At 42.5% G+C, this 16925-nt stretch overlaps 1 protein-coding gene and 1 long non-coding RNA gene across 2 annotated transcripts; both read left to right on the forward strand.

Moving 5' to 3' along the window:
* Positions 1-1920: 1920 nt before the first annotated feature.
* On the forward strand, positions 1921-11478 carry LOC311428696 (ubiquitin carboxyl-terminal hydrolase 42-like; the record flags this gene model as incomplete). Its single annotated transcript, XM_084540026.1, has 6 exons — positions 1921-2117; positions 7629-7720; positions 9322-9559; positions 10305-10505; positions 11102-11212; positions 11372-11478. Exons 3-6 carry the CDS (start codon positions 9331-9333, stop codon positions 11476-11478), a joined length of 648 nt encoding a protein of 215 aa, XP_084396152.1. The 5' UTR covers positions 1921-2117; positions 7629-7720; positions 9322-9330.
* Positions 11479-14318: 2840 nt separating this feature from the next.
* Positions 14319-15597, forward strand: LOC311428687. Its single transcript, XR_014687823.1, has 3 exons — positions 14319-14428; positions 14892-15033; positions 15241-15597. It is a non-coding gene; the product is annotated as an uncharacterized lncRNA (long non-coding RNA).
* Positions 15598-16925: the final 1328 nt, after the last annotated feature.

Consider the following 16925-nt stretch of genomic DNA (forward strand, 5'->3'; position numbering starts at 1 on the left):
ACCAGTACCTTAAAACTAGAATCCCTCTTCTCAGTGAAAGTCTTCTGCTTTTCTAAAAAAACCTGTTTTTTTTCCCCAACCCCTTTGAGGTGTTGTTGTGGTTTAACCCGGCCGGCAGCTAAACACCACACAGCCCTTCTGCAACCCTCCCACCTCCCTCTCTGGGATGGGGGAGAGAAACGGGACAGTGAAGCCCGCGAGTTGAGATAAAGGCAGTTTATTAAGACAGGAAAATAATAATAATGATGGTGATGATGATAGTACTGCTACTAGTAATGTGTACAAAACAAGTGATGTACAATGCAGTTGCTCACTACCCGCTGACCAGTGCCCAGCGTAACCCCTAGCAGCCCGGCTGCCCCGCCCTATCCATGGTGCAGCGTGTTGCCATAAGGCATAGAATTCTTTGGCCAGTTGGGGTCGGCCATCCTGAGTCTGTCCCCTCGCAGCTGTTGCTGTGCGCCGATTCTGATCGCCAGTAGGACAGTGAGACACCGAAAGGTCCTTGGCTTGTTGTAAGTACTGCTCTGCAGCAATTGAAACATCGGGGTGGTATCAGCAATCTTCTAAACATCCTTTCACACATTCTAAGCCAAAACATAGCAACCTACCCGCTACTAGGAGGAGAACTAACGCTGTCCTAACTGAAACCAGGACATGTATCTTTTCCACTTGGGTGCTATTGCTCATAATTTTGAGAATTCAACATGAGCAAGCTAGGAAATGTGGGTACATACAGAACCGCGTGTATATGGCACGCAACAGACTTGGGATGTGGATCCTGCGTGAGGCCTACAGGCTTCTCTTTGTATACCATGGAGCACTGGCTTGTAAACATGGTGAAATTTCCCATCCTTGATGGGTCTAATACAACAAGTCTTTTCTCCCTTCTCTGCCGTGTCCTCTTTCTTAATGTAGGCAGTTGAGAAAGCCAAAATTGGAACGAAAAAAAGAATATAGCACAGGTAAGTGGCTGTAAGTCCCCGGGATACCTATTTGCGCAGGTTACTGAAGAGGATGGCACTTGGTCACTCCATGGCTTTCATTTGGCCCCAAAGCCTTCTGTAGTCAGCTGAATTCACTCCTCAGTGACTTTTCTGTGAAGAGAGGTAGGTGCAAATAGGAGATTTTATGAATTCCTTGGGGAGGGAGCAGTGTGAATTGCAGCTTGGTAGGCACAAAGCAAACTGTTCTAATTGTGCAAAGTAAATCGACACTTGATAAGTTCAAACTCAGTTTTATAGCTGGCAAGCACAAAAGTAAACCTTAGCTGTGATCCTAGCAGCACAGCGGTGTAGCTCTTCCCTTCCCCTTGTCCTCTTGGCTCTTTTAATGACAGTGCAAGCAACCAACCTGTGCCAAAGGGTGCTGTATGGCAAACAATGGGCAGGCTTTTTTCTAAAAAGCACGAGTTTGAGTTATGTGGTGTTTGGGTGTTTCTCTTGAAACGATTCTTCCCTCCTTGAGCTGTTAGATCCTAATGCAGGAAATGGAAGTGCTGCATGCATAAACAGAGTAATCAAACATACACCTCTTAGGAAGAGGCTTGCAATGTCCTAGTGTTTGTTTTGAGCACTGTTAGATACAGTTTGACATGAATGGAGTGAAAACACCTTAGAGAAAGGTGTTGATTGTTCTCACTTTTCCAAGACAGAAATAAGTGGAGTAGATTTCCCTCCTGCATGGAACAAAAGTTGCACGTTTGTTTTTGTCTGGCTAGCTTTCAGTCTCTTTAAAAATTTCCCTACAGGTCCCAGTTTTAAGTAGACAGTTTAAACGTGCAGAGCGATAAAGAAGTGGAATGCAGTGGTTGTGACACCAACTTCTGACCTGAAATGTAAAGAAAACTCAATCCACTTCAGGGTGCCTTTTTTGTCTGTCTGTTTCCATTTTACAAGAGCAACGGTGAAATAAGGAGAATCCCATCTTCACTGTTTCAAAATCCTTTGTTTCTGCGTTTCAGTCACCAGAACATTGAGGAGTAGAGCTGGTGCAAAAACTGTGAGACGAGTCCACGGAGAAAACAGGGACTTGGAGCTGCGCCGCAGCTGTAGAGTCGGACACAGTCGGTACTCGACTACTAACTCGTCCATTCTATTTGACAAACTTATGACAAAGTAAGTCATCTTTTCTTGCAGACCTCTTAGAATGATCTTTCTTAGCAAGCCTTTGCACTATGGCATGATGTTGGCCTCGACTTGCTCTTTATTTTGACAGCAAAGAGGTATGGCTGCTCCTGGCATTTCCTTCCTGTTTACAGGGAGACACCGTTACCTGGCTAGATAAACAGATTTTCTTGAAGGTGCTATTTCAGCATATAAGAATTGATTTAAAAAACAACCAACAACAACAACAAAAGTGCTTCATGGCTTACTAGTTTTGTAATCTCACATTTCTCCAGGAATACTTGATTTGCTGCATTTCACCATTACACTCGTCAGCGCCGCTGATTCTGGTTTATCACTATTTGCATTGCAAATCTCCTTGTCCAAAGCTTAAACTGATGTATGCACTGCTTGAAAACAAAACCTGAAGTTGCAGAGCAGAAGACTCAAGTCATTATGTTAGCCGCTGTGTAACCATACTGCTTTCCAAGCATAAGATGTCCAGCTTATTTTGTTTCTATGAAGAGTTTAAATGGCTCCCGTTAAGCAAAGATGTCCCCACACTGATACTTACTATTAAGCAAGGATTCCACCTCCTTTGGCTGAGGTCTGCTCCCTTACTCACATTGGAACATTCATCCAAGTAGCCTGCAATTCCACGCTCTCGGGGGAAAGTCCATAGAATAGAAAAGGTTCCTCCAGTCTCTTCCTCAGCCTTTTTTTGAAGCATGCAATAAAGCAAAACATTCACAGGCTGCCCTTCCATGCAAAACAAGGCAAATTAGTAAGACAGGAGCCACAAAACTGATTGTCCTTTAAAGTTAAAATGAGATTTGAAATAGATCGAGTTAGCAAGTGTTGTAAGTCTGTAGCTAAGTCTGGTTTTGCCAATGCAGCACAATTCGCTATCACGTAGCCAGAGCTGCTTCTGTAGCTCCAAGAAGCAAAACTGCTTTGACAAAATACTGTGTCATCAAAGCATTCGTTGGCTCAGTAGGCACGGCTCAGGTTCAACAAGTTTGTGAAAAAATGAGTACTAACAGAAGCAGCAGGGTCCAAAGAAACACTTTATGTCCCCACTGCGAAATGAGGGGCTTTACCTTGAGTGTTAGGCACACTGTCAATAGAAAAGCACTGTAACAGAATCTGCCACGGCAGTTTGCATGTTATTGAAAGACCATCAGAGTGGGACTGCAGCAAGATCATTGCGAAGTTACAAAAAAAAACATGTGGGGGTGGGAGTTTAGTTGCGTTCGATAACACAATCTTAGATAAAGATTTTGGTCTTAACGTAAAAGTAAGGATGTCTACTGATCTCTTCAACTCCAACAACTGAAGCCCAAGTCTGAAAAATCGCCTTTAAGAATGCAAAGAAAATATTTAACTCTTCTGTATGTTCATACTTTGCTATCAAGCAAAGGAATGAATGCTGATGCCTTAACTATGTAGGGCTGTAGCTTACAGAGAGACTACACCTTCCTGTTTTTTTCCCTTTAAAAACGTTAAATGCACGTGAAATTATTTGGGGGTGTTTTCACATGCAAAGCCTAATGCAGTGCATGCAAGCCCTGTCATCTTCTTCGTCTAGTAGTGTCGCGTTAAGGGGTGTAGCCGATTGACCGTCATGGGTCCCGTCGGATTCAGGGTGCTGAACTATCACGGTCACGGATTCACCAACAACGCAGTACGGCCTCGCTCTAGTCGCATTCAAGGAGAACTCTCACAGCTAGGAAGAATGCAATTAAGTGCAATTTGTTACGGCGACAGGTACACAGGTTCTTTGGATTGTCAGTGATAAATTCACTGTCTGCAAAAGCAAGCTAGCATGCATGAAATGCACAGGTACACAGCCTAGGTATTAAGACATTAAAAAGCATCAAAACTCTAGAGATTTCTAAGATTCCACAGAGACGCCTGGTATAAGCAAGCGTTCAGATCTTACCCCACGGCGTCCCAATGGAGTGGGGGTGGGGGAGTGAGAGGCTCAGCCTGTCGAGTGATGTCAGAAGGAATCCTTCCTGATAGTATCTTCCCTAACATCCCCTTTCTCTTAAAGCAATTGGTATTATTTTCTATCTTTAAGGTGGAGCTTGAGTGACTCTAGTCATGCATATCTTGGTTGTGCTTGGTAGAAATGATCTCACTTGCGTTTAAAGGTACAGGCTCTGAGAAATTCCGAGGGCGTGCTCAGTGAGGGGTGGTTGCACCTTGGAGGCGGGTAGCTTTTGGGATGGAGGTGTGCTTATGATGCCTAGTCGCTTAAGGCGATTACTCCACAAGTAGTAACTTAGTGTTGATTTAACTCCAGCATATCTAAAACATAAGAAGGATGTTAGTATGGAAGAAGCCGATGAAACCAGTCCTTAAATCTTACTACTTATTGTGCGTGAGCAGACTGGCGTGAGTTTTAGCTATACTGGCAAATATCAAACCACACCTGTGTCGTCCCAGAGCTGGGAAAAAAAAAAAACAAAACAAGGAAATGTTGAAGCAAATAGGGAGGCGTGTAGCTTGTGCAGTCTTTTAGCTGAGAAAATAAAGAAGGAGAGAGACAGGTAGCCTTGAGCTAGCAGAAGCAAGGAAGAGAAGGGCTAAAAGGGAAAAAACAGGAAGGAGAACACCAGCTCCAGACTGACCTATAGTAACCTTTTTCTCATTAAGGGTCATTAGCACATTAAAAATCACACCTGTCAAAATGCTAATCTATGCTAATGTGGGATTCGGTGTGTGTCCCCCCTCTCCTGTTCCCCCTCCCCCCCGGTATTCCTCTGTAATGCACAAGCTCAGTGGAGATAAGTTAGGTGAGCTGTAATAACCAATCCAAAGGAGCCAAAGAGAGAGTTTTCACAAGTTTCCTGTGTATAAATGACGGTGATTCGAGTCAGAGGTGTGCTTGCTTTGCGAAAGATGGCCAAGTACCTGACTCTGCAGAGTTCTATAAGTAATTATATAATTAAAAGACCTTCGTGTGCATTCCGACTCTGGGTGCTTATTGGCGCGGTGCACTCTGCACGAACCTGCAGACAACATCTGTACTCGGTGTCATGCCTACAGACAACCCTTTACTGTTGGGACCTGCATATTTTTCTGTGCATTCAACACAACCCCTTTGGCACAACTAGTTAACCACGTAGCTGCCAGTCCACCACTCAGTTGCACTTGTGAAGAGGAAAAGCTATTTCCGTCTACTGGAGGAGCACATCCTCTAAATGCAAGCTTCACTCAGCTGGTCATTTACTGCAGGACAAGATTTGAAAAGTGTTGTTGAGTTCTGGGTTTCCTGCTTACAGGAAAAATTAAGTGCTAGATCGCCCTCTACTCCGCTTTGTCTGCTGCATTTAATGGAGATTAAACTGATTTCATTTGCTCCTCCGTTTATGGACAATGAGCTGAAGGAACAGGTACAGCACATTAGCCTGGAATGCCTTCCCTCCCAACCAAAATAAACTGGAGCTGTAACTAACACAAGCAGAAGCAAGGCTTCCGTGTTTTCAGCTGAATAAAGTTCCAACAAAATCATCCTCTGGGATTTGAAGGTTACTTCACATGACATGCCAACGACTCTTTTCCCTCCATTGTAAAGCGGATCCCTGCTGTTAGTTGCTCTAGAAGCAAAGGAATCATCGGTTTGGTTACCAAATAGCCGCTTCTGCAAACGAGAAGTGTTGTGCTCTCTCTTCCCTTTGAATGACTCCACACTTCTCATCAGCTACTGGATTGCTGACCTAGAATCAGAGAACATCCCAAGGTGGAAAGGACTCCCAATAATCACCAAGTCCAACTCGTGGCTCCACACAGGACCACCCCAAAGTGAGACCCGATGTCTGAGAGCATTGTTCAACACTTGTTGACCTCCGTCAGGCTCGGTGCCATGAGCAGTGCCCTGGGCAGCTGTCTCAGTAGCCAGCCACCCCCTCAGCGCAGCACCTGAGGCGCACGGGGCTCGGCGGGGCGGCCCGGGAGGGGAGGACGGCGGGGCGAAGTGGCAGCTCCCTCAGAGCCGTCTCCCCGCCGCCTCGGCCGCATGTCGTGGCATTTTTGTGTCGGGGCTTTTTCATGTCGTGCCCTCGGTCTCTCGCCGCGGGTGAGATGCTGCTCCCCAGCGCGGACCCCTTGCGCGCGGGGCCTGCCCGCGGCGGCGGCGGGAGGGAAACCCCAACCCCAAAGCCCTCCCGGCAGGGAGAGCTCGGGGTGAGGGCCGATCCGGCACCGACAGTAAACACACGCCGGAGGAAACGCTCTGGTTTTAGCCATGAGCTGCGCGGCCAGGTTCACAAGGCGTCACGCTGGAGCTCCGAGTTCGGCGGCGTTCCGAGGCCGTTGTGGCGGTTGTGGAGACGGCCCCGGCTGAGGTGGCTGCTGCTGTCGCTGCTGTCCCCTCTGTCCCTGCTGTTGCCGCTGTTGCCGCTGTTCCCGGACCTTGGAGACCCCCGGCGGCTCCCTGTGCCAGGCCCTGTGGCCCCGGGGAGCTGCCCGCCGCCTCGTCGGCCAGCCCGGCAGCAATCCTGCCAGCACAGAATAGCCCACTGCGTTTCAGGGTAAAGTGACGATTAATTTCTATTTCCTGGCCTGGGTGCTGCTTTCTTCTTTAAGGAAGCTTCAAGGTTAAAGGTTCAACTCAGTTATGTCAGGGTTCAACTCCGTTTCGTGAAGGGGCTCTTGTACGAAAGCTTAAGCTGGGATTGACTCTCTGCTAAGCGGAGGCCAAACGTGGACCTACTGAGAAGCAGGTCCTAAGTGATAACATTTTCTAAAGAGACTGCTAAACACATCTGAAGAGTGCTGCTGCAGAACTCTGAATGGGGGGATAGCAACTGTCTTAAGTGATCTGGAATCTTGAATTTACTTTTCAATGGACAAGAGGTGTGTCTCTCAAGGCAAACAAAGAGAGGAGTAACACCCTCTCTTGTCACTCATGTCAACATAAATTTATGCTCAGAGCGTAGGTGTAGGAACAGCATCGGTATGTATATGGAACATCGGGAGAGGAAGCTCTATCGGTATTTACAGTTTTTCTACTACCTTGCCAGAGAGACGTCATCTCCAAATGAGAAATGGATGTATTTTGAAACAGTGGTGGTGGATCGGATTTCTTCTTTCTAGTGTTAATATTTGCTCTTGAATCGTACTTAATAGCTGGTAACACCTCAATCAGTTGTCAAAAATAAACTTAAAAATGTGTAAGGCTTATCTCATTGGTCAGTATAAAGATCAAGGTCTTCCCTTCCCTTCCCTTCCCTTCCCTTCCCTTCCCTTCCCTTCCCTTCCCTTCCCTTCCCTTCCCTTCCCTTCCCTTCCCTTCCCTTCCCTTCCCTTCCCTTCCCTTCCCTTCCCTTCCCTTCCCTTCCCTTCCCTTCCCTTCCCTTCCCTTCCCTTCCCTTCCCTTCCCTTCCCTTCCCTTCCCATTTTCCCCAGTATTGTTTTTCTGTTCTCCTTCTCACTGCAGTCTTGATTTTGTTTCTTGTCCCTTAAGTATGTTTCCAATGTGTTGCTGAAACATTTTCCCTTTCAATCCTAAAAAAGGAGCTGTCACTGGTGAAGATCGGAGCTTATCCCTGAGCCCAGGAGCTGTCACCTTATTCTTCCAGTCGGACAAGGACGACTTCATTTCTCATGTAAATGCATTTGTCAGGTTTGCGTATTGTTTTTTCAGGAATGGAAAGTGTGTATAGAATGGATTTAAAATCAATTTTAAATGTAAAACGTCAAGGCAAAAAAGTTCTAATTACAACCTCTGCACACAATTTGCCAGCTGTGGGACTAGGAGTTTTCTTATTTACTGTGTTTTGTTTAACGTGTCTGAAGTTTAATGGACAGCAATCAAGGCGTGCTAGAAATCTGAAAGCACTTTATGCTTTGTTCTCTCCGTCATTTTGGTATAACAAACTAGCTTATGTTTTAAACCCTCCATGAGGTTAGTGGTTTCCCTAAAGGTAACAAGTCCCTGTGTGCTACAGTAAGACAGTAACAAAACATGAAGTATAGAAGTTCATCCTGTCATTATTCAGCTTCTGCCTATGGACACACAACTACGCTTATTTAAAGCGGTATCACCTTGAAACCTAATCAGCATTTTAAAAAGGACTTTGTAGCAGTTATTGGCTTTTGTCCTGGAGGGCTGAGGTTTGTTTTGTTTTGTTTTACATTCAGCATTTCCGTTTCTAGCTTACATTCCCCTGTTGTTTTGCATGAGGAAAGCGTGCAACTTGACAAAGTAGAACGGAAAGAGCTGCTTTTTAGTCTAACTTTTCAGTTTGTCGTAGGAGTTTTAAATGTGGTAGGAGTAAAACACCAGAAGTACTGCTGCCAAAGTTATATTCAAACTCGTCTTTCTTGGAGAAGCAGAAGAAGCCCAGGGAGAAATAAATTTGCAAACATGCTCTTCATGCTCTCCTTTCCGAAGATTTCTCTGAGATATAGCCCATCCTCTGTGGGTTTTGAGGTATATGGTTCCCAGGAGTGAAAAGGAGGGCCAAACATCTCTCCTCTTGGATCTCAGCATGCCAGGGCTTTGGTGTACTGCCACTTACAGCTCCGCTTTTTCACCTGGAAAAAGCGACCGCATGATGTAGACTGAGGAGCCCTCACAGATTAACTTGCCGTCACCAAGTGACGCCCATGAAAGCTGTATTTAAAAGCTAGGCTCATTATAGAATCACAACAAACCCCTCATGACTGGTGCAGTAGACAGTGAGGTAGAGGGCGAGCCCTGGAAAGACAGAAGAAAAGTAGCAGTGAGTTCTGGGTACCTTTGTGCAGACGAAACAGAAAAACGCAGGCAGTGAAGTAATAGTGTTCCGTTACTAATGCCAGCAATAGATAATTGCAACAATTATCTATTAGATCATAGGTACTAATTAACAGATAATTGCGCAACTCCGGAAATCAATAAATAACTGATTCCCCTCAGAGAATGTCTTCTACATTTTTATATTAAAAAGACTCCAGAGTTGTAATGGATTAAAATCCTACGGAAGGGAAAGAAATGGCATCAGCCACTAGTTCTGCAGAAGCGAAAAGTAATACTGATAGAGTTTAGATGGAAATTTTCACTTTGTGTGTTTAGTTTGGGGATTCTTTTTAAATCATTCATACCAGCGATTTAGTTCTTAAGGCTGTTTCTTTGAGATTAAGTGACAGGACTTCTGTTACTCTTTTCTTCTTGGAGTGCTTCTTGATAGTCTTACGTCAACCAGAACTTCTGTCTCTGTCGCAGATGTGAACAATGACCGTAGCTAAGAAGCCCAAATCTTCAAAGCCTAAAAAGCCCTCTTCAAGGCGGTCTGGCAAATCCAAGAAACCAAGTCCTAAAATACTGATGTCACGCACCGCCAACTGGGGCCGGATAGTGCCTGCAGAAGATTCAAGCCAAGTCTCTGTGGCCCAAGGACGTGGAGGTGCTATTTACTGTAGATCATCTGAAAAATCTAAGGCTTTTGCCCCAAGAGATCTAAGTAAGTGTGCGTTCTATCCTGCCTCCATTGTCTTCAAAGCAAAAGTAGAAAATGCAGTTCTTACTTGTTGCACTGATAGAGAAGGGGACTACTGTGAAGAAAGACTTCAAAAGCGAATCCCCTAAGGCAACTGAAGTGACTGATGTTACAGAAATTAATTTTGATATATTTACAGTCAACAGAGAAATACGGGGAGCTTTTTGTAATGCACAGATTCCTCCATGTCTTTTCTGTTTTGCAGAGAAAAGTGTTTGATTGTTGCTATTCACAGCTTCCATTTTTCACAGGTTTTTTGAAGGATAACATTGCTCAGGAAAAAATCTGGTATCTGTAGGGGTACCGTCATTCCTAGTTCCTAGTTTTTACGTTTTTACCGTATAATTTCAAGTCTAAGTTTGTGGTTTAAGTTATAATAAGGAAAAAAACAGTAGTTGAGTTAATCAGGTTAAAGATTATAGATGGAGAGGAACTTGGCATTAGGTGCTACAAACAGAATGGCAGTTAGCCTTGCCTTAGAAAAACTAAAATGGTTGACTAAAGTTGTTTTTTTTTTTTTTTTTTTCCCCCAAAACATTGTGTTGACCAGCCAATTTGAATTTGGTGGTATTAAAGCTGTCTGCAATAAGTTTTTCTGGTTTGGATTGTAGCTAGCTCCTCTAGGTGCTCCTGCAGAATAGTATTTTTTTAAATACCTTTCTTCGAAACAAACAAACAAGATCTCTTTTTAAATTTAACTTTCTTGCAGTCGTTAATGATGGAATTGCTCCGCCACAGAGCATTCTTTTTCCACCTGAGAAGATTTGTATGGATTGGCGAGAAACACGAAGTGTTGGAGTTGGCCTCTACAATCTTGGCAACACATGTTTTCTTAATGCTACTCTACAGTGTTTGACCTACACACCCCGACTTGCCAATTACATGCTTTCTCTTGAGCACAGCCAGTCATGTGAGTACTTTCTAACAGTATTTTGAATCTGTTGGATAGCTCTGAAGGTGAAAGAACAGCAGTGATTCTGTGAGATAAGCTTATTTGCCTGATTTTACCTGTAGCAGCTGGCTTTGAGCACTGTATTAGCAGTGGGCTCCGAATAGCATATGGAGTGCAATTAATGCACCATGTTTTATTTATTTATTTAGTTATTTGTTTGTTTGTTTGTTTGTTTGTTTATTAAAGGATCATTTATTGCTTCATGGGAATAATGAAGTGCATTGGACAGTAATGCATTTGGTAGTAATTTTAGAGAGTAATACATTTTGCAGCCTGTGGAGTTCACATTCCTGTCAGCCTTTACAACTGCGACTTTGCAGTAGTCTTTTAGATTTCTCATCACAACATGCATTTGAATACAGGCTTAGTGGATATTTTTCTTCTGTCAAGTTGTGTGAAATGAAATGTTACAAGACTGTTGGGACATTGGCATCTTGGGAGAATAGAATGTAGCAAGGAGAGTGGATATTGTATCTATAGTTTAAATTGTACTTAGATGTTTGTAGTTCTGGATATTTCGCTGGACTGGGATGCTTTGCTCTTTCACTCTTCAGGTCATGAACAAGATTTTTGCATGATGTGCACGATGGAGACTCACATTAACCAGGCCCTGCGTTGCACTGTTGATGCCATCGAGCCTACGCATGTTATCAGTAATCTCAGTCGTAAGTGGCTTCAGATGTGTTTCTTTTCGATAGCTTGTAATCTTCAAATAATTATTTGATGTGTCTAAGTGGTTTTAACACTCCAATGAAGAGAGATTTTAGAAATACAAGAATGATTTCATTTTTAAATGAGGTCAATACTATCATCTTCTTATTTAGGAATAGGACAACATTTCCGTTTTGGCAGTCAAGAAGACGCACACGAGTTCTTGCGCTATACTGTTGATGCTATGCAGGAAGCGTGCTTGAACGGAAGCACCGAGTAAGCATAAACAAGTTCACTTTCATACATTCTCTAGCACCTTCTAGTCCTTTATTTACTCTCAAAAATGATCTCTAGCACCTTTTAGTGCCTTATTTACTATCAGCAACGCAAGTCTACATCATCCTTGGTTTTCATCAAACTCTTTGAAGAGTTAATTCTGTGCCTTAAATCTTCTGAGGTCTGATTATAATTTATTTCCAGATTGGACAGATCTTCTCAAGCTACCACCATCATTCATCAAATATTTGGAGGATTTCTAAGATCGAGAGGTACTTGAAAAAATATTCCTGTCCTTAGAACTGATCTGTGACTTTTGTCGGTAGTAAAGCAGTCTGTAGTTTGTCTAAATTAGTATCTGTCAACAACTTGAATTTGGACAGTTAGTCTCCTTCACATAATGTTAAGCATTTATATTTTGTTTCCAGTGAAGTGCTTGAATTGCAAAGCAGTTTCGGATACGTATGAGGCATTTCTTGATATCACTTTGGATATAAAGGTAAGATGTTTTCTAAATATAATTCATGATGTTTAAGTACATGCATAACTTTCTAAATTAAACTTGTTTAACTTAAAAAACCAAACCACATATAATGTTAAAACGTAAGAGCTTGGTGGTGCTAAGGAAGTGGATTGGACTTTGTCCTTCCGTGGAACCCATGTAAATAGTCTCCACATTTGCATTGGGTTTAAGGGGAAAGAATTCTCTTTCTGCAAAAATTATAATGCTGTCATACTTCTTTGTTGTTCTACCTCAATGTACATCTAATTGTTAGACTGATGAATTTGTCCCCAGTATTGATGACAAAGCACACTGTAGATGCTGTCTAGGCTACTGGAAAAGTATTTGTTCCAAAGTCAAATGCCTTCCAGGTGAGGTCAATGCTGAGCATGCTCTTTCTGCCTCCTTCTTCACAGTGCTCCTAGTAGATCGCTTGAGTATGTTAGTAAGATTCTCTTATAAACTACTAGTATGTCTCTGGAATTCTGAATTACGGTGACTTTGCGCTCTTCTTTCTCGCTGCTCTAGGCGGTTTCGTCTGTTAGCAGAGCTCTGGAACTCTTTGTGAAACCTGAAGAGCTGGATGGAGAGAATTGCTATAAATGTAGCGAGTAAGATTTTGATGAATTAGGTCTTAATCCTAGATGTCAGTTTTCTATGTTGCATGACTCTGTTGGACTACCTCTAAACTTTGGATCTACTTACAAGTTTTGTGGAAGTTTATAAAAGACTTGGATTTTTGTTTCTTTGGAAGGGGGAAGTCTTGTTCATAGGCATTCCCTATGGGTTTGCAATTCTCTGGCCTTATTTTGCCATTAGAATTCAAAAAGGGCTACTTTTGTTCTTTCTATTTATTAGCTCTCGACAGTACTTTTCTTGATGTAAACTGCCCAGTTTCCGTTGTTCTCTGGGCTAGTGGCTAATTTTCACTGCTTACACCGTAGGTCCTACCTTGGAGCGGGCAATGTGTCAAACTGAACTATTTTGTTTCAAAGGATGGCAGATGGTTTCAGTGTCTTTCCAGACAAGCTCAGTACATGAAGACTTCCTACTGTTAAATGTCTCCCTCCTGTAGAATGACCATGTGCTTCTGTTGTATTTTTGATGTTGATAGTCGACCTATGTTGGAGATTATTTGCAATTTCTAGCCCTGGGGACCAAGGCTCTCTCGTTCCGCTTTCAGTATTTGTATTCCCCTTGAAAGCTGAAAGAATGTTTCCAGGATTGGAGTTCAAATAGCCACTTTTGTAGACCAAGAAATGGTACCTTGCCATCCAACCTGGTCATACCCTTTTGTGAGAGATTCCTGTTCCCGCTATGCTCTGAGTTGTTGGGAAAATTGACCTTCTTCTGTGTATTAACAAACCTGACACGCAGTGCATGGGTTTATGAAAAGAAAAAAGACCAACCTATTATGCAAGTAAATATCATTCAAATAGCATAGGCATGCGTGAGACATTAAAAGGAGTTTGTTTTGGGGGCGAAAAAAGAAGATGCCTTCAAACACTTATCTCTGCTTGGTTTTAAGGTGTAAAAAGATGGTTCCTGCATCCAAGAGATTTACCATACACCGTTCTTCCAAGGTTCTCACAATATCACTGAAAAGATTTGCAGATTTCACAGGTGGAAAGATCAACAAGGTATATTTACCACTGTAATGCAACTATATCATTGTGTAATGGGACATCCCCCAAAGCTGAAAGTTGTTAATATTTTCAGACAATAATTGTAGACTAACGACTATGGCTTATTCTTTCTCTTAATATCAATAAAGTTCCCGCTTGACAAGAAGCATATGCTTTCCTCTGAGAAGGCTGATTCATCAGGAAACAGTTCTCTGCAACTTCTAGTCTTAACCGTTGTTTATGGGAAGACTTATTTGTAGTGAATCAGAAATATATTCTAGAAATATATTCTAGAAATCAATTCTAGTCTGTGTTTTTTGGAAGTGTTTTTCTCTGGCTAGTCCATGAAGTACTCTGGGATAATTTTTCTATCTTCTTGATGTCTCTTTAGGAGGTGAAATATCCGGAGTATTTGGACCTGAGAGCCTACATGTCGCAGTCAATGGGAGAACCACTGCTCTATGCCTTATACGCGGTGCTGGTACATCACGGTGTCAGCTGTCACTCAGGACACTATATATGCTATGTAAAGGTAGAAGTCAACAGCATTTCTAACAGGGTAAAGGTTGTGCTGGCAAACCAATTAAAGCATGACTAGCAGCTACTGTTTCTAGGGAAAAAGATTTCATTATATTTTTATTTGACATGTGTGTATTTTGTTCCTATCCGTGATTTCAAGTGGAAAACGTGCAATTCACCTAAAGAAATCGTTGTCTTTATTTGCAGGCTGGTAATGGACTTTGGTATCAGATGAATGATGCTAAAGTAGTGCGTACTGACATTAAAAGAGTTCTTGGTCAGCAAGCTTACATACTTTTTTATATCAGGTAATAACAAATCTTAAAATGTGTTCAGAAGAGATTTCCTTTCCTGTTATTGATATTTTTCTGTTTTGCAAGTGTTTTTCTTGCTATCCCGGGAGAAGATTATTATTTGTCTAATTCAGTTCTGTCTAACCTGAAATTCTCTGTGTCGTTTATTATCTTTTGTTGCTTGGCCTTAAACTGCAGCACTTGTGTAAATTGCTATCTATGTGTTATCTGTAGCTGGCTACTTTAGAGAAGGAGAGAAATGAAGGTCATCTGTGGTGTAAGAATGAATTATTGCTCTGCAAGTGATAGTCTTAGTAGGAAGACTGTTCTCTACTTTTCAGTCTGTAGTCTTGGCGAAGCCTTCTGTAGAGAAGGCTTCCATATCGTATGAGCTGTTCCTCTAAAATGATAGGATGGGATTTAATCCAAGAGTAGGCTGAAAGAAAAACTAAACTACGATCACTGCTCTTTTCTGAAGGCGCTATGATTTGACACTTGGAGAACGTGCGTTTTACTTGCCAGCACCATCTTATCCCTGTTCATTCCCTCCTGGTCAGCAGGGGGCTAATAGTAAGCAGGCTGGATTTCTGGGACCACGACTTCTTCCTCATATGATTAAGGTAATTCAGGGAAGCGGGAGGGCAGATAACGGCACCAAACTGCTAGTGGGTTTGGGGTTTGGTGTGGGGTTTTTTGTTTGGTTTTAAGCATCTTTTTAGGTGTTAAGACCATTTGTAGAAACACTCAGTAGGAGAGTTTTGTGTTTCAAAATGTTACATGCAGTGTTTGCGTTAATCCATCTTGCAATTTCTTCTTTTTAAATACAGAATTCAAGCCGTTTAAATGGAAATGGATCCATAAAAGAGGACACAAAGACCACTGGTGTCACCCTAAAAAGGCCATCTTCAGCACCACCAATGGCCTGTGTTCAAAACCAGGCAATTACCAGGCCTTCAATGACTGATACGTCAAGAAAACAGAAGATCACCATCAGTATTCACAATAAATTGCCTGCTCGTCAGACTGTGTCACAGCCTGACTGTCTTAGCAGTGCTGTGGAGGATGAAGATCTCTACCAGGCTGTTCCTTCATCCACAATTACAAATTCGGTAATGCAAATGAAGCAAATGCAAACAAACAAAAAAGTTTCTGATGAAATTTTTGTGGAGCCAACAGTGAATGAAAATCCTAAACTCAGCTCTGATAACACAGTCCCTTATGGTGCAGAATCTTCAGGAAAATCTGAGGAGGAGTCAAAGGGCTTATTTCAAAGGAATTGCAATGCAATGTCCTCTAATGGAATTTTGGTTGGAAAGGTAGTCCGTACATTGCAGCATTCCAATTCTTCCTGTCAGAATGCTGACAAAGGAAGATCCCAGCATGAGCTGCCAAAAACAGATTCACTAAATGGTGCTATTAGGTTAGTTAATGAATCTAAAGAAAACGGACTGAAACTTGATGATTCCACTTGCCGAGTTGAACCTGTTAAACCTTCTGAGATGTTCTTTTCTAAGACAAATGGATCGCTTGAAACATAGATTTGCTCCATCGAGAATTTCTCACCTACGATGTATTCGGGAGTGTTTATTGTGTTCCTAATTCAGGTGAAATACTGAGAAAACACAGCACACATGTGATCGTAAGGCTTTGTGGTATTATCCCCTTAGAATTTGCAGACCTGAGCTTACATTAGAACTTGTCAACTTAAGCTCAGCTGAGATAAAAATTCCTAAGTTTCATAAAGTAGATTTTGGGGGGTGAGTTGGGGTTATCTTTGAAGTGTAGATAATGCATACAACTGACAGCGGTCTTGCTTACCATTTAATGGAGACATTCTGACAAGACTAGTCCTCAGTACTACTACAAATAGTATTTTTTTGTCTGCTGACTTGTGCGTTTTAATTGCAGATGCCTGAAGCTATGCCTTCAGTCAATCGAGAAGTCATCACGGAGTCCTTCAGAGCCAGCCAGCTGAACAGCTTGTCAGAGGAAATGAGGTAAAATGAGCACAGTCTGATTAAGACAAGACTTTATGGAAGTTCGTTACAGTTTTATCTGTCTACTAATAGTATTTAATGGAAGGATTTAAATTAGTACAATTCCATACTGTGTGTCCAGTGTCACGAACAGAACTAATGATCAGCACTGAGCATATCACTCTGATGCAGGTTGGTGCCTCAAGGAGAACTTGTGTTCCTTTATAGAATGTTTTTCCATTTTTCTCCACTGTCTGGAGAAACACTGGCTGTTCCCCGCTCGCCCCTATGCCTTTTTTCTCAGAGCAGCAGGTGGAAGGAGACAGATGCGTTTGCTTTTTTAGTGCAATGGCTTCAGAAGCAAGAGGGGAAAAAGCACTTTCTCTGGGAGCTGAAGAAGGTGTCTTAATCACAGGAGAGGTTTCTAAATGGCATATCTTTGCGAGGGTTCCTGTAGTCCGGAGGTTTTTGTTTGTTTGCTCGACGTTGGAAGGTTTTACTCTTAATATTCACGTCCTTCAGCAGAAGTGAGAAAT

This window comes from Aythya ferina, assembly GCF_964211825.1.
Source record: "Aythya ferina genome assembly, contig: HAP1_SCAFFOLD_115, whole genome shotgun sequence".
In the NCBI taxonomy this organism is placed as follows: Eukaryota; Metazoa; Chordata; class Aves; order Anseriformes; family Anatidae; genus Aythya; species Aythya ferina.